At 44.3% G+C, this 17,297-nt stretch overlaps 1 protein-coding gene across 2 annotated transcripts in view; it reads left to right on the top strand.

Annotated features, from left to right (window-relative positions):
* Positions 1-17,297, top strand: part of STAB1 (stabilin 1) — a 100,908-nt gene that overhangs the window by 65,822 nt on the left and 17,789 nt on the right. For both annotated transcript variants that reach the window (XM_048859206.2, XM_075130604.1), the window contains 17 exons: positions 526-721; positions 1,057-1,152; positions 1,748-1,793; positions 3,126-3,205; positions 4,426-4,551; positions 5,125-5,198; positions 5,599-5,673; positions 7,018-7,137; positions 8,308-8,355; positions 8,492-8,575; positions 9,907-10,053; positions 10,557-10,694; positions 11,759-11,818; positions 11,930-12,106; positions 14,215-14,301; positions 16,350-16,496; positions 16,712-16,777. In XM_048859206.2, the coding sequence (XP_048715163.1) occupies positions 526-721; positions 1,057-1,152; positions 1,748-1,793; positions 3,126-3,205; positions 4,426-4,551; positions 5,125-5,198; positions 5,599-5,673; positions 7,018-7,137; positions 8,308-8,355; positions 8,492-8,575; positions 9,907-10,053; positions 10,557-10,694; positions 11,759-11,818; positions 11,930-12,106; positions 14,215-14,301; positions 16,350-16,496; positions 16,712-16,777 (1,767 nt within the window). The remainder of the gene's footprint in view (positions 1-525; positions 722-1,056; positions 1,153-1,747; positions 1,794-3,125; positions 3,206-4,425; positions 4,552-5,124; positions 5,199-5,598; positions 5,674-7,017; positions 7,138-8,307; positions 8,356-8,491; positions 8,576-9,906; positions 10,054-10,556; positions 10,695-11,758; positions 11,819-11,929; positions 12,107-14,214; positions 14,302-16,349; positions 16,497-16,711; positions 16,778-17,297) is intronic.

The following is a 17,297-nucleotide window of genomic DNA, read 5'->3' as shown; positions in this document are numbered from 1 at the left end:
TGCATGTAAAGTAAATAAGGTTTTTAAAATGTTTAAGAAGCTTCATTTAAAATTAAATTAAAATGCAGAACCCCCCGGACCGGTGGCCAGGACCCGGACACTGTGAGTGCCACTGGACATCAGCTTGCATGCTGCCGTTGGCACGCATGCCATAGGTTGCCTACCCCTGGTGTAGTGCTTCCTGTAGACCCAAATGAAAGTTGTTGAAATGGAATTTCAGAGCATAAAAACTAAACTGATTTATTTTTGTGTCAAGGCAGGGTTAACAGATATGCTATTTTCAACTCACCACAGTCTTAAGTTAATAAACTTAACAGCTACTGTCAATTAACATGGACATATGAGACAAGTCTAACAGTATATTTGCTGCTAGTGTGTCGTCATAATCAGCAATTATCAAATGATAAAATAAATATAGTAGCTACGTAAATACTATACGTGGGCCAAAGAGGGATGATTTCAATAATGTAGCATTTTCTATCCTTTGAGATGCCTTACTCCAGTCTATTGTGTCCTTTCTCAAAGGTCTCTGTCTGCTGTCCAGGTTACTATGGACATATGTGTGAGATGTGCCCAGGAAAGCCAGGCAGCTCGTGTTCTGGGAACGGAGTGTGCCAGGACGGCATTACTGGCAGCGGGGAGTGTCGCTGTCATGAAGGCTTCCACGGCACAGCCTGTGAGATGTGTGAAGTGGGCAGATACGGAGAGGGTTGTAAATCAGGTGAATTCACAGTTGCTATTGAAACTTGGAACTGCCATTGAACTCACACAGGGAAGAATGAGCTCCTCCATGTTTTGTAGGGCAGTTTGTGGGACACTTGCATTGCCACTGCCTGAACTGTATCTGTGTTGTGGATACAGTACTAGAGAACTTCCATTCCCAGGCCTTTTAATCTGGCACTGCTCACACAAGCACTGACATTCCCTTAATATTTTTCTTAAAGAAACTAAAACTTCATCTCTCACATGTAGGAATGTATTGATTTACAAAGTACCAGACTTCTCTTTGCTCATTAGAGCTAGCTGGTTTGACAATGGCATGGTGTTTCTCCACAGTGTGTACTTGCAGAAATGGAATCTGTAATGATGGGTTGCACGGAGATGGGAGCTGCGAATGTTTCCAAGGTTGGGAGGGCATCACCTGTGAAAGAAGTAAGTGTCTGAGGGAGGCACATGCAGTGTAAGATTCTTTTCACACAGGCCGGGTGACTGCTGAGCATGGCTTGCTTTTGTTAGTTTGTGATACAGCTAAATATTTCAGTGACCCTGACTGGTAGTTTTGGATTGATTTTTTTCTTCCCCCCTTTGGCACCATATGATGATAGGGTTGCCCCCTTTCTAATTGCTGGAAATGGGACCCCTGACACCCTGCCCTTACTCCACCTCTTCACCCAAGGCCCCGCCCCCATCACTTGCTCTTATCCCCCTTCCCCCTGTTGCTTCGTGGACTGTCTTCACCTCCATCCCCACCCTCCAGCTGGGCTCCCTCTGCTCTGGGGCTGGGACGGGAGCTGCTGCAGCTTGACAAGGAGCCTGCCTGCTAGGAGGCAGCCCCAGCGGAGCAGGGGCTGGTGTGGGTTAATGACCCGGCACCGCTCGCCACCGCACAGTAACCTGACTTTTGGTGTCCAGTCAGTACATCTGACTGAACACTGAGCCAATTTTGAGTTTTTTATCCTAGACAGCTGAAACGGTGGAGCTGTTAGTAGGCTGGAAAGTGAAGTGGCGTTCCTGTCTTCTCTTGCAGGAATTGGGATTGATTTGTGTAATAACACTTGCCACCTGATGGCCAAGTAAGTACAACCGTGGTGCCAAGGACATAAAACAGTGTGTTTGTGGCTGTTTTACGTGGACTTGACTTTGTTTGTGAAAACATGGAAGGTTGGTGTGGGGAACTGAACACTATATATTAATTAATATACCTGCATAATTATTTATTCCACCCTTTGAACTCATCTTGTGTTTAAAGCCCCTATTCTTTCTCTGGAGGAATGTGTGTGTGTGTGTGTATATATGTGTACGAACCCTTCCCAAACACAGTCTGTGGTGTGGAGACTGAAGGCAGACTGTGCCTAAGCTGAATCATGCTTAATTTGCAGGCACATTAATTTCAGATTACATCCCCCTTCTAGAAATGAGACAAGCAGGCGGGTTGAAATTAAGAACTGAAAGATGCTGGCACCCTGCTGAGCTCTGAGCAGGGCCTGGCTGGTTACTGGATGACGTACACAATGTTAAAATGTGGCAATTGGTGCTAACATTAAGTAGGCTTAACAGTATTAACTAGAAGACACTTTAGGGTTGGGGAATGGGGGCGTTGTACGTATTCAGTGAGCATTTAAGTACAGGTGACAGGTGCTAGACTGAACAGGCCCAGGTAAGACAGCAGCAATGCGAGCTTCCCCCACTGGCAACCCACTGTCCTATTAAGGAGCCTCTACAGTGACCTGGAGGGGCCACCTCTAGGAGTAAAAAGGTCTCCCAGTCTCCATGCTCGGTCAGTCCTTGGCCTCTCTGCTGATATTGCTGACAGTAAGGATAAGCAGTGCCTAGTAGAGCAGTGTTTTTGAGATGGAGACTCACTGGCTTGCTAGGAACAGGGCTAAAGCCAACTCACTTCACATATGCACCAGAAAGACATCCAATAGTAATGACCTTCCATCCCTGCTGACCTGGGCCAAGTTAAAAACAGTGACTTAGAGAGAAAGGGCTCCATAGCCTATCGCCAGTCAGCTGAGCTATTCAGTCCCTTATATTTTCATTCTGTCCCTGAAGATGGAATGGAATAGGGCAACCTTCTTTAATGCAGCTCCAGCATCTACAGATGTACAGAATGGTGTTCACAGTCCCAGTGTGCTTCATGCACTAAGCATAGTGCTCTCTTCTTGATTACTGTCCCTTGCAGCTGTTACCCTGTGCATGAAGTATTTAGATCAGTTTTTGGCATTGTAAAGAAAAGCTTAACTGCTTGATTTTGTTTCTCATATTATATCCAACTCGCCTCTTACCATAGTATCTAGCTGCCATAGTAGCTATAATTAGCATTCTGTAATGTTGAAGTCTATCACCAGGTATAAGATTAAGGCGAGAATGTCATTGTTCATTCTCTTCCTTGGTCATTTCAGTTGCATTAATGGCTCTGTAGATTCCCTGCCTACTTGCTCCTGCTCTGCTGGATACACTGGGAATGGAACATACTGCTCAGGTATTTCCAACACACATGTCGTGGTTCCAAGTGCGCTCGAGTGCCAGCACAGGCTACACAAATGACCGATCACACAAGTTTTCTTGCTTTCACAGCTGTAAGATTCTGGTTTTAGTTTGTGAAAGCGTTGCAAGGTATTGAATGCATGCTAAGACGTTACCCAGCGCAGGATCACCAAAACCCTGTTGCCCCAAAGTACAGAACCTCCTATTGACTTCTATACGGAGGGTTTCCTGGATGGGACCCTAATGCAACCCTTCTGATGTGTCTAGACCAGAGAGGGAACTGTTCCTGTTGCTCAAGTGGATAAAGGGAATGGCATGGGAATTGGCTGAATTATTTCTAGAATAGTTCCAGACACTCAACAGATTGCAGTGATGGATCAGGTCCACAGAATGTACCTTCTTAGATTGTCTAGAATTTTAGTCTATTATTTGACCATTTCATGAAAATGCAGCCTTGCTCAATAAATACTATTGAAACAAAACTCTCTAGGACAAACACATTTATTAACCTTCTCCCCCTTCTCCAAAAAAACAATCCCAACTCAAGACACCATGGGGTTGAAATCGACTAGATAAAAAAAAAAAAAAAAAGATTTAAAGTATAATGTTCTAACAGAATCACATTGCTTTTTCTGACAGTTTTTAATTATGCAAAGATTAGGCACTTTAAGCAATAAATTCCAAGCTAATCAAGTTACAGTGCCAGTAAATGTAATAGCTCGCCTTTGGTATTGATCTCACCAGAGTCGCTGTACAGACCAAAAAGCTTTATTTTAATCAGGCATGCTGCTTTTTTTCTGGCATAGTTTGTGGCTATTCACACAGCAAGTACTTCAGAGCAGTCGGGTGTTAGCTAATCAAATTCTTATACCGATTAATTTGATAGCTCATCTTCAGCATCAGCCTCGGGAGCATCTTTATTAGTCATCTGTGTCTATAAAGGAGCTTTTCCTGCATCAAAAACAATCTTTGATTGAAAATGGTTTAATAATTTTTGTTAAAACAAAGTCTGTCTGGAAATAAGAGACACTTTAAAGCCCAGAAATATAGCTTCAGCTCTTAGAAGCAATATCTTCTTTCTCTGAGCCTGAGGAAGATTGCATGAAGTTCATTACTTGCAAAACACCATCTTTGCGATGTCATCCACTGGGCTTGGATATACCATACTCCATATGTATCCCCCCAAATCTTTTCCTTTATTGTTTTTGGTCACAGAAATAAATCCATGTGTGATTGATAATGGCGGTTGCTCCATATATGCAACGTGTACTAATGTCTCTGCTGGAGAGAATACTTGTTCTTGTAAGGAAGGCTATGCTGGAGATGGGACTCTGTGCCAGGGTGAGTGAGTGCTCTGATCCACGTTTTGACAGCAATACTTTGCAAGGAGATGAAATCATGCTGATACGGTGAGCCAGACCCTAATGCCAAAGGTCCACATATCTTTAGGAGCATCACAACTTGTGAGAAAGTTATAAAAGCAAGTCTAGAGTTGGTTAAAACTGGAGAAGTGTTAATGCTGGTAGTCAGCACTTATGTCACTGCACAACTTGATACCACTTTACAGACTTGCAAGGATTATTGCTCTATTTTAGAGTCAGGGAGACTGAGACACCTAGACAAGCCATGTGGCAAGTCGAGGTCAGACCTTGGATTAGAACTCAGGAGTTCCTTGTTCCCCACCATATGCTCTAAACCACATTTTCAAGACCAAGAGGAAGTGATGAATGGAACTTTGTGGTTTCCCCATCACTAAACTCTCATGGTTACTGGTGTGATGAGTTGCCTCTGTGCAGCTGTATCTCCAGCTGGAGAGAGCTCTGTTTGCTATTCCTCTGTCACGTTTTTCACTCACTGGTCACCTCCCACTTTCGGTTTCTGCCGTGTTAACATGGATCTGCTCTCTTGATGCAGAAATCGATGGCTGCCTAGAGCGTAATGGGAATTGCCACAGCTATGCAGAGTGTGCTAAAACAGGCCCAAATCTGGTAAGCAAATCCTTTTCTCAGATGAGCTCATAGGTCCTTGTCCTTTGGGGTTATTGGTAATCTTCCCCTTGTGAATCTTTTTTACTAAAATTTTGCATCTCTTCCCTTTCATATAGAAGGATCTACTCGTAACTAACTGCTAACTAGAGGGGACTCCATGTCTGAGAGCTGCTAATTGCATATTGGCCTATATAAAGTCTGTTGGCCAAAGGCTGGGGAATTTTCTTAGGTGATTTCATAATAATCACGACCTGGTTATTAATGAATGAACAGAGTGCGCCCTCAAACTATTATGTGAAATATGCTCTTTCTCTTCTCACCCCTTTCTCCTGCTTGAGTACTTGTACATTTTCATTATTGTTTTTAGCTCTACAAAATAGCTTTGTTTTTCCTTCCACAGGTTGCTTGTAACTGTCTTCCTGGCTACAGTGGAGATGGTGTGAAACAATGTGTCCCCATCAATCTTTGCAGTGAGGTTTGTCTGCATTTTCCTCTTACTACTGTCAAAGGACTAAACCCTTAAGCTTTCCTTCATGCAAACCATTAATAGGCAGAGTTATTCAAAGTTATCCAGAATGCAGCAGTTCAAAATGATCTAACTTGTCATGTTATGCTTTTAATATGCACACTAATGCCCTACTGCACTTCTCTGATTCATTGCTTCCTTTCTACTAGACAAGCTGCTTGGCCACTGGAATGGGTTACTAATGTTGATCCAATTTCTAGTGCATGTAAGTTTCCACGGTCCAGAGAAAAACAAACAACATCGAACCTTCCATGAAACCATCACTCTTATTGGCAGCCTCAACAGAGAAAGCAAGCTCCCCTCTCACTCCTGGAGGTGGAACTCTGTGTCAGGTTTGAGACCTATTGGTGGAGAAACTTGCATCTTTCATGTTCAACTAGTTCTGCTCTAATCCTCTGTAATAGGCTGTCAGTTTTGATCTGACACACTCCATCCAAGTGTTGATTCTGCTGGGAGAGTGTTAAATGAGCTTTTGTTGAATTACCAGTGCAGATGACTCATTAACCCAGCCACATATAAGGAAAGTCAGAGAGGCACTGGGGAGTCATGATCTAGTGTGTAGGCTGAGCAGTCCTGAGAGGGGAATCCTAGGAGCTGCCAAACATCAGGAGAAACTTTCATTTGAACTTATTTTTAATTTCTTTTTTAATAAAACCAAACCCAAGGGAGGGGAGAGTTTAGGCTCCACATAACATATGGACTGAGCTTTTAGAGCAGGCTGGGAAAGAAGCCTAGTCTCTCACAACCCCACAGTTAAGTGTATGGTACTCCATATTACCTCCCCCACCTTGTCTCTCTGGTACTCCATATATCTACTTCAGAAAGCAGAAGAGCTGAACTGAGCGGAACTGCGGTTTCATGCAGTCTAGGCCTTCCAAGTCTAGTTCTTAGATGGCTAAGCTGCCCCATGTAGAAATCTTAAAACAAATACCTGCTATGCTATTTCATTACTTTACTTCAGCTGAAACAGCCACTGTAAACCATTATTTTTCTTCTTCACTAAATTCTTCAGAGCTGTCTTATTTGAATGGCTTTTCCTCTGTTTGGTCTGGTGTAGTTATCTGTCTCAGAGCAGTGTTTGCCAGCAGGGTGGAAGAAAACTTGAGGAAAAAAGACTAATAAAATATTGAGTTTCAACAGGAGTGCATGGCACTAGGGGGCAAAACCCAATGTCAGAGGTTACCTTAAGTCAGGAACAGGCATGAAGAGTGGGTGTTCAACTGCTAACTGGTAAATAAACCTTCAGACCGCTAGCTGTGTGACTAATTGGGATGATCTTATTTTTCCTGCCAGAATAATGGAGGCTGTAGTAGATTTGGTTTCTGCAAGTACACTGGACCTGGGACTCGAAACTGCTCCTGTGGTTGGGGCCATGTTGGAGATGGGTTCACTTGCAGAGGCAATGTGTATCAGGTAGGTAAAGTGCATTCAGCTAGGATTGTGTTTGAACGGGCACTAGTCTGGGTGAACTACTTCCTTTTCTGAAGCAGCACACCAGGAAATAATTCAGGATACTGAACTCTTGTGACCTGGAAATATTTGGAAATTCAGCTGAGGGAAATGTATGAAAGACCCAGAAGGTTAGAAGTACATTTAATCCTGGCCAGGCATCCCTGCTAACCAGGAGAAAACTGAAACAAGAGGAACCGTTCCCAGGAAGATAGCAGTAAAATGCAGCTGCACTCTGAAAAGTGTCCCTGTGAAAGTGGCTCTTGGGGTTCCATGGGTGGGTGTGACTTCCAGCACCAGTGTGTTCAGGGGACAAATAAAGAGTGTTTTTCAGGAGTGACATCTGGTTCTTCGGGCTGGTGGAACTGGGAGAGCATAACTAGTTTGAAAGGCAGGGGCTCAAGGCAGTCAAGGAGCATGTCACCAGACTGGTTGTCAGGGAGGCCTGGGTTCTGTTCCCAGCTCTGCCCCGACTCATTGTGTGACTTTGGGCAAGTCACTGAACCTTTCCGTTTCAACAGTGGTGCCTATAGTAGATCTACGGGGGAAGAGCTCTTTACACGTTTGCCATGTTAACTCCTAGTATTAATTACAGTTGTTATGACAAGGGACAATGTGCCCTGCTCAAGTCTTGTGTGTCTCTTGCTGGCTGTAGCTGGAGATATCCATGCTGTTGGCACAAACAGGCTAACACAGCGTGGATGTGTGTGGCTGCTCAATGGGCAATTCTGGAAGAAAAGACGTGGCCCAAATGCTAGGCCAGGTAAAACCCCTGAGTTAACTCCTATGAAGGGGGTGTCTACATTAGGCTTTTCCCCTAAAATTTCCCACCCCTGCTACTATGGATAGGTGGTAGCAGCGGGTAAGGTCCCAGTGCAGGTTGTCTACCAGCATTTTAACCCCTGTGTTGTCTAACCCTTCTCAAAACCCTGGCTGTAGCAAGGGTGGGAAATACTAGGAAAACAAGCTTAGTGTAGTCAAAGGACCTGAGTGTCTATGAGGTAGGGAGAGCACCCTGGAGGTCAGTGGCAAGGTCAGTTTAGTGAGCTGATGGGAAGGGTTTTCTTTGCATCAAACCCCAAGAGGTTTAAATAGAGACTCACCATTAACATTCGCTGTTCTGATTTATTTTAGGAGCTCCTGAGAAGCGAAGCAGCATCCGAGTTCTTTAAGCAGTTACTGGTTGGTGGCAAGCAGTAATTATTGTCTAAAAGTATAAAATTGCCAGGTGTTTTCTTGAAAAGCTCCGACTAATGAGAATTGTGTTTGGTTTCTGTTTTGCTTTGTTTTTGTTCCTGGTGCTCTCTGTGTGCTTTAGGCCTTCAAAATCAAGGAGTTAAGTGGGGAGGGGCCTTTCACCGTCTTTGTTCCACATGCAGATTCAATACAAAACAGTACAACGGTAAGCAGCTCCTGCTTTCGGACCCTTTTCTGACTCCCTAGCTTTGTCAGTTATTCGGTGTGGTCAGGCTGTGATGATTTCCTCTCAGACAAAGTTCTGTTTCCTTAGATTAATTTAACTGACTCAAGAGGTCAAAAGCACCCCAAGTTTTTAACTGTATTCAAATCCTGAGGTGCTCATTGAGTTCTTCCTCAGTCTCTGCTCCTGTTCAAGCCAATAGCATACTTGTAATGTGGCCTCTGCTATAACAGAACGCTCCACTAGGAGGTGCACTAACCATCTTGCCAGCCAGGCTGGATTCTCTCCTGTTCTGGCATCACAATACCATTAGCTTTAGAACTACACATGACCCCAATTCTGGCGTAGAGGAATCCACCCCTTACTTCATTTTTGTGTTTCAGAATATAAGCTTTCATTGGAAAATTAATTAATTGTCTAACTTTTGTGGTTACCAAGAAAACCTTTAAAAACATGAGCTGTGTATAAACAGAGATACTGATGTCTACTTGAATCTGCAGACAGCATGGAGTGATAGCTCTGAGGGGGGTGAATTGCATCCCCTTTTGTGTCCGAGGGAGTGTTAATTCTGAAACGTAACAAGGACAATCAAAATCTCCAGCTTCACCACAACCCCTGACAACTGGTACTGTGCAGTTCTGCACTGTTAATACAAATATCTCCAGACCTGCAAAAATTTTGGGGCAAAGGAAAATACATGGAATTTAATATCCCATGGTATTGTTTGTTTTCATACTTCTTTCAATAAACCTCTCTGTTGGTTCTTTTGGTTGGGTTGGTTTTGGTTTTGTTTCTGTTTAATTTGCAATCTGCTGTACTGCAGTGGTATGGACATGGGGCCCTGTCCACAAGCCTCAAAGCTCAGAAACAAATGGTCTCAAAGGTCAGGGTTGTTCATACATGGGGGGTTGTTTTAGTCCATTACAGGGAAAGGGACCTGTGCAAAACCCAGATCTGGATCTCCCCAAAGTAAGCCTGGGGTTTTGGCCTTCAGAATGTGGCCAACCTGGATGCTGACAGTTTGAGGCCAAGGTTACTTTTTCTCCTTGAGCCAGTGACTTGAACTTTGCTCTTACTCCCATCATCTGAAGTGACTTGGAGCCTCTTTGGAATAGAACTCCATAATTCAGCTACCTGTGATCCATTTTACGTGTATTGGATTGGGACTTGGCTTTCAGCAAGGAATGATGGTTAAGGGTTGGTAGAGCAAAAAACTCATAATATTCCCTGTCATTTTAGTCATTGGCTAAATTAATCATTTCCAGAAATGTCCTGACATGATAGTCTATCGTATACCAATTTCCTTCCTTTAGTTCAGTGAATGGAAGAACAAAAGCCTCATCAAAGATTTGCTTCGCTATCACATAGTGAATTGTCGGAAACTGCTGGCCAGCGAACTGGAGACGCACAAGTCCATCACCGCTTTGTCAGGACACAAAATAAGGATTGTGGTGAAAGAGGTAGTTGTCAGTCATGATTAGGGCACCGTGTCTGTCACAGATTCCATGACTTTCCATGACCTCCGTGACTTCTACAGGGGCCAATGTGGCTGACTCTGGAACCAGCTGCTCAGGTAGGCCCTGGGACGGTCACATCAGCCGCTGCTGGAGCGGCTTCGGGGATAGCCACACCAGCCACTGCTCTGGTGGCCCCCAGCAGCCGTCCAGGAGCAGCCGAGGTCCATGGCTCCGGGCAGCGGTGGCCCCTAAGTTCTCCCGCCAATCCCCACCCCAAGATTTAACCACAGGTATTTTTAGTAAAAGTCATGGACAGGTCACAGGCTGTGAATATTTGTTTATTGCCCGTGACCTGTCCATGACTTTTACTAAAAATACCTGTGAGCTAGCACCTTTCATCTAGAAGGATCCCAAAGCGTTCTGCAGGTGAGCTATAGCGTGGTCTAAAGTGGGAGGTCACATATCACTGGAAATCTGCATTCACTGTATTGTCCCTTCTTCTGCAGAATAGTGTGCATCTAAATGAGGAGGCAATGATCATCACCAGTGACATTGTTGGCAAGAATGGGGTGATCCATATCATTGACAAGATTTTAATCCCTGCTGATTTGCAGAGTCTGAACATTTCTTCCCACCTAGCACAGGTATGTCTGAAACAATACCATTTTAATGAGTGATCATCACCTTGAGAGTTTTCCCCAACCCCAGAATGAATGCTAGTGTAGTGAATGAGTAACACTTCTTTATATTTCTTAGGCACAGGTTACTGTACTCTAGGAATTCCATTTATCTGTAGTACATGGGGTGGTTTAAGTATAAAGAGGTTAAATTGTGGAGCTAGCTGTGCTTATGGTGCATGTGGATGTGTGTAGTGGGGGGTGAGGAAGCTAGGGTCTATCCATGCAGGCCTGTGATAGGACAAACCTGACAGGTAAAGGTGTGCCCAGATTGCCCTTTGCATCACTGGATAAAGATCACACTGTATGACTCAAAGCAGGTTAACTAAAGCCTCTCTTGCATACTTGGGACGGTCTTCACTGGGCTTTACATTGCAGGTTTTAAACATCCAGCTCTGTACGTCAGACAGGAGCAGTCAAAAAGTCATGTTGCCATTGGTTGGCAGAGCAGCCCCTTTGTTACCAAATTCTAACACACATGGTGCCAAATTCATGCCTGGTGTAATGCCACTGAAGTTAATGGAGTTACACCAGGGATGATTCAGTCAGCTTTGCCCATCTGCTAACTCAGGGATCTGCATTTAGTGTTTGCTATCGTGCTGGGGGCACACTCTTTATGTATCACTCTAGTAACCCATGGCGTTCTGGGCCATATTATGTTCAGACATGGCACCCTGTGTACTGTAATGCCCAGACAATTACTTTTTAAATGCAGACATTCTCTTAGGAACTAGGAGAGACTCTCATCTAGAATTATGGGAGTTAATATTGACCTGTCCCAGTGTCCGCTCAAATGCGTAGAATGAGTTACTCAGCCCCACTGCTATTTACCTATATTAAATCACTACTCCAGAGCAGAAATTAACAGCCACCTTCTTTAATCAGCCTGTCATAGCAGTCCTCAGAGTCAGCAAATGCAAAGTCTTGGCTCTGAGAATTGAGTGAATTTTCTCATTTATCAGGAACTCTGGTAAGAGAAACAAGCTCTCACATTTTGTAATGGTTTTATTTAATTTTTATTATTTTTCTAGCAAAGCATCACTGAGGTGGCAGAATCATATGGCTACAAAATCTACAGCAAACTACTCCAGGTAAATGGTTTGAATTCTCTAGCAATACTCTCTAGTTCTGGGCTATGTGGGTCCTTCATGCAGGCACAGCATGTATTCGTTGTTTCCATCTGGTCTTGTGTCTCTGTACAGGAAGCAGAACTGCTATCTCTGGTTAACAACTCTGCTCACAGACCCTTCACCATGCTGTGGCCTACTGATGCTGTGTTTAACACCCTGCCTGAGAAGATGCAAACGTGGTTGTATAGTAAAGACCACAGGGACAAGCTGGCAGCCTATCTCAAAATGCACATGATTAGGGACACGAAGGTAAAAGGCTCAAGCCACCTACATTTCTTTTTATATCAGCCAAGTACTCAGGGGTGAAAGTAAAATTTCTCTCTTACCGGTACAGGGGCGGGGGGCAGCTTTGCCCCCTGGAATAGGCAGGGCCTCAGGTGGGAGGGGCGGGGCTGGGGGAGTCAGCATCCCCCGCCAGCCCACCCGCACTGCCCGGGGCTCAAGCGGTGATTTAAAGGGCCCGGGACTCCAGCTGCTGCGGAGGTAGCAGCCTGGGGCATGGCAAAAGGGGCAGGGATGTTAAAGCGCTCTTTTCCACTCACGCCCCTTCTCTACCTACGTTACACTGATGACATCTTCATCATCTGGACCCATTGGAAGGAAACCCTGGAAGAATTCCACCACTATTTCAACAGCTTCTACCCCACCATCAACCTCAGCCTGGACCAATCTACACAGCAGGTCCGCTTCCTAGACACCACGGTGCAAATAAGTGATGGTCACGTTAACACCACCCTATACCGAAAACCTACCGACCGCTATGCCTACCTTCATGCCTCCAGCTTCCATCCCGGACACACCACACGATCCACTGTCTACAGCCAAGCGCTGAGGTACAACCGCATTTGTTCCAACCCCTCAGACAGAGACCAACACCTGCAAGATCTTCACCAAGCATTCCTAAAACTACGATACCACACGAGGAAATAAGGAAACAGATCAACAGAGCCAGACGTGTACCCAGAAGCCTCCTGCTGCAAGACAAGCCCAAGAAAGAAACCAACAGAACTCCACTGGCCATCACATACAGTCCTCAGCTAAAACCTCTCCAACGCATCATCAGTGATCTACAACCCATCCTGGACAACGATCCCTCACTTTCACAGGCCTTGGGAAGCAGGCCAGTCCTCGCCCACAGACAACCCGCCAACCTGAAGAATATTCTCACCAGCAACTACACACTGCACCATAGTAACTCTAACTCAGGAACCAATCCTGCAACAAACCTCAATACCAACTCTGCCCACATATCTACACCAGCGACACCATCACAGGACGTAACCAGATCAGCCACACCATCACAGGTTCATTCACCTGCATGTCCACCAATGTGATATATGCCACCATGTGCCAGCAGTGCCCCTCTGCTCTGTACATCGGCCAAACTGGACAGTCCCTACGTAAAAGGATAAATGGACACAAATCAGATATTAGGAATGGCAATATACAAAAACCCTGTAGGAGAACACTTCAACCTCCCTGGACACACAATAGCAGATTTAAAGGTAGCCCTCCTGCAGCAAAAAAACTTCAGGATCAGAGTTCAAAGAGAAACTGCTGAGCTTCAGTTCATTTGCAAATTTGACACCATCAGCTCAGGATTAAACAAAGACTGTGAATGGCTAGCTAGCTACAAAAGCAGTTTCTCCTCCCTAGGTGTTCACACCTCAACTGCTAGAAGAGGGCCTTGATTGAACTAACCTCGTTATCCCTAGCCTGATTCTTGCCTGCATATTTATACCTGCCTCCGGATATTTCCACTCATGCATCTGACGAAGTGGGTATTCACCCATGAAAGTTTATGCTCCAATATGTCTGTTAGTCTATAAGGTGCCACAGGACTCTTTGCCGCTTTTACAGATCCAGACTAACATGGCTCCCCCTCTGATCCTGTATTAGGGTATTCACACACATTTTCATTTAGAAGGTGCCAAATTCAGTTCATCACAATGAGTGACCTCGTTCCTCATTGACCAGTATTTAGACATCCGCCAGGCATTCAGGAAAATGCCTGTGACTCCTAAAAGCTGTATGGATTCATCCCCCCAAAAAAAAAAAAAGTTCTCCTGTTTTAAAAATGTCATCCAGCCTGGTAGCAGAAACAAATACTGACTCTGGCATCAGAGTCATAAATAGGCATGACACAAATAGGCGAAGTGAGGTTTGCAAACAGCCTGTAGTGTGAAAATTATTCCTCTGAGCTATTTGACCAGATACTTCAGGATAACAAATACAGCTGAAGGAAATGAGGGTTGGTTTGTGAACCACTTAATAACCCCTGAAGGGTTCAAATCCAAACTGATGATAATTAAGTAGTTCCAGCAGGGAATCAGTTTGTTACGTCTATCTGTCTTCAGATTGTAGCTGGTAACCTGCCACACATTGCCTCTGTAAGGACCATGCATGGATCCACCATCTCGTTTAGCTGCAGCAAGAACAATGTCGTAAGTAACAGAGTCTTGGTTTTATATTTTTTGTGGAAATGATATATTGAAGCAGTTGAGTTGTGACTGCTCCTACAGAAAGGGTCACCTGCAAGAATTAAACTTGGGTTCTCCTCATCTAAAAAACATGAGTGTCAACTTTCTGAGCTAAAGGATCAGTTCTTCTGACTGGGAGACAGTAACACACTTATAAACCTCTTTACCTGGCTTAGCCACTAGAGGGAGGCAAAGACCCACACAGTTATTCATGTGGGTTGTAATTGAATGGTGAGTAGGTACTAAGTGTACAGTGCATGTGTGCGCGCTCAAGCAACTGCAATGTCCTAGGGGTAACAGAAGGGATATTTTTTATTACGCTGATGTTTCAGAAACCTTGGAGAGTTAATGCTGTTTTATACAGAACAGGTAATGGTGAGCTAAATTTAGACAGAAAAATGTAAATGAAAATAGGAAGTGTTTTAAGAAGAGAGGGCCAAAAAACCACAATTGCTCAATCAAGAAAGAAGACAATTTTGGTTAAAAGCATATCTTGGATTAGTGGGGACGTGAAGGCAGCAGTTAGAAATAAAAAAATATATATAACAAATGGAAAAGGGGGGACTTAGATAATAATTAGTATAAAATAGAAGTTGTGAAGTATAGAAAATTGATAAGGGAAGCTAAAGAACTCAATCTGTTTAGTTTATGCACAAGAAGTCATAGAGGTGGCTTGATTACAGAACTGTCTCCATGGAGAGAAAAATATGAGCACTAAAGAGCTTTTAATCTTGTGGAGAAAGGCATAACAAGAACCAGTGGCTGGATGCTGAAGCCAGACATATTTAAATTAGATATAAGGCACAGTTTTTTAATAGTGAGGATAATTAATCACTGCAACAAACTCACAAGGGGAGTGATGAATTCTGCATTCCCTGATGTCCCCAGATCAAGACTGGATGCTTTCTGGAAGGCATACTTTAGTCAGCGATAAGATATCTAGCCTGTGTGTACACAAGGTCAGATTAGATGATAGAATGGTCTTTTCTGGTCTTAAATTCTATGAATCTATTGAACCTTGGTTTCTGATAAGTAAGTTCTTCCAGCTTTTGTAAAAGTTTCACTGCTGGGTTTCGCCGCTTATGGGAAGCATTTATTGACTCATTGTTTCTCAAATGCAAGGGGCATAATAGTTAAACAAGTGGAACTGGGAGCCAAAGGTTCTGGCTCTTAATTAGCTCCAGTCAAAAAAAAGTCAACATTTTCTTTTCAACAAAAAATGTTTTTTTTGTCCAAATGGAAATTTTGCATGAAAATATCCATTTTCATCTATTTTTTTCAAGCTTTTATAGAAAAATTGATGTTGGTTGTTTTTCAACATCTGAAACCTCCCAAAATCTATGAATGTTTTCAATTAATATTTTTTGTAGAAAACAAAATACATTTTTTTACTCCCTCTTAATCCTGGCTCTGCTGCTGACTCGCTCTGTGTAGCCCTGATCAGATCTCTTAACCACTCTGTGTCTGCTTCCCATTATTAAAAATGGGTGCAATCTTACTCTCTTACACAGGGCATTTAATTAATTGAGGTAGATCAATTTGATCCTTAGATGGGAGATTCTGTGCAAGAATTTATCCCCTCCCCCCATCCCAAATACTCAGGACAGAGCATGTGCATGGGACGTGGGACTTAATCGTTTAGGATGAATTACATGTATATCTGTGCAAGGCTCTCCAAACTTAAGCCCCAGGGTGGATTTGCACAGGCACTATGGGAATGGGTAGAGTGGCCAGGAAATGTGTCCATCTCTTGTGCACCACAGGCAGGGCCCAAATAGACCAACACAGAGGATCAGCACTTACAGGGATTTAATACCTTGCAAAGGGGCAGCCTGCCCACCTTAGGGAATGAATTGCACCCGGCTTGGTTCCCCACAAAAAGTCCTGAGTGCCTGTGCTTTGTGCGAGCTGGGAGCTGCATTTCACCCTCTCTGCCCTGCTTATAATGAATAAGACCTGGCAGATGCGTTATAGCTGAGCAAATCATTCTCTTTTCCTCCTTTTCCTTGCAGGGGGAGCTCTTAGTGGACAATGGCAATGCCAAGATTGTCCAGAGGCACATGGAGTTTGATGGGGGCATTGCCTATGGCATTGATCAGCTGTTGGAGCCCCCGAACCTGGGGTCCCGCTGTGATGATTTCCTCTCCGTTGAGCTCAGGGTGAGTGCTTAGGCTCTTATAAATAATAAAGTGCCCAACACCCACTCGGATGTGCAGTCTGTGTAGTGCTACAATGTGCTGCAGCCTGTGAAAGCAAATCAGGATTATTGACGGGCTTGGATGTCGGGCAGGGTGAGCTCACCACCCTGTGTTGCAAGCAGGCCTGTAATGGACAGAGAAAGTGAAATGTGTTTGTTTTTCTCCTCCCCGCTCAGGGTTCAGTTGAGAGCTGTGGTGTTTGTGGTTTCGAGCCTTCCTGTCCCGCTGGATCAGTTCAATGGGTAAAGTGTGCAGCTCTATCAACTTACTGAGTCAGTCACTGCTTGTAAATTACTGTCTATGGCTCATTACAGCTCATAAAGCTCATTACAGTGCTTTAACAGCAGTCAAATAACTAACCACCAGGGGTGGAATCTCTGAGCCCCATGTGACTCTGCGCAGGCCCCGGAGGTCTGCCAGTGTAGAGTCATTTACAGGATTGACACCTAAATCAAGCACAGCCATGCTATCTGTTCTTGACTAGTGTCCCTCACTTCTTGTTTACACTGTAGGCTTTGAACCATTCAGGTTCAGTCCCAGCAGCTGCAGAAGTCTAGGTCACGCTGCGCATGATGATAATGCAACCCTGTATTCAGAGCATGGCGCACGTGCCATCCTCTGGGATTGGTTGCGTCTTAGTTTTTCAGCTACCCACTCACAGTAACTCAGGCGCCTGAACCAGCGAATGTGGTTGCAACAATGACTCCCAAAGTTTGGGGCAGAGGCCTGCGTGGTGCCTTGGTGGAGAAGTGAATGACAACA

This window comes from Caretta caretta, chromosome 7 (genome assembly GCF_965140235.1).
Source record: "Caretta caretta isolate rCarCar2 chromosome 7, rCarCar1.hap1, whole genome shotgun sequence".
Taxonomy (NCBI): domain Eukaryota; kingdom Metazoa; phylum Chordata; order Testudines; family Cheloniidae; genus Caretta; species Caretta caretta.
Note: the sequence above shows the minus strand (reverse complement) of the source record. Positions and strands in the feature narration are given on the sequence as shown.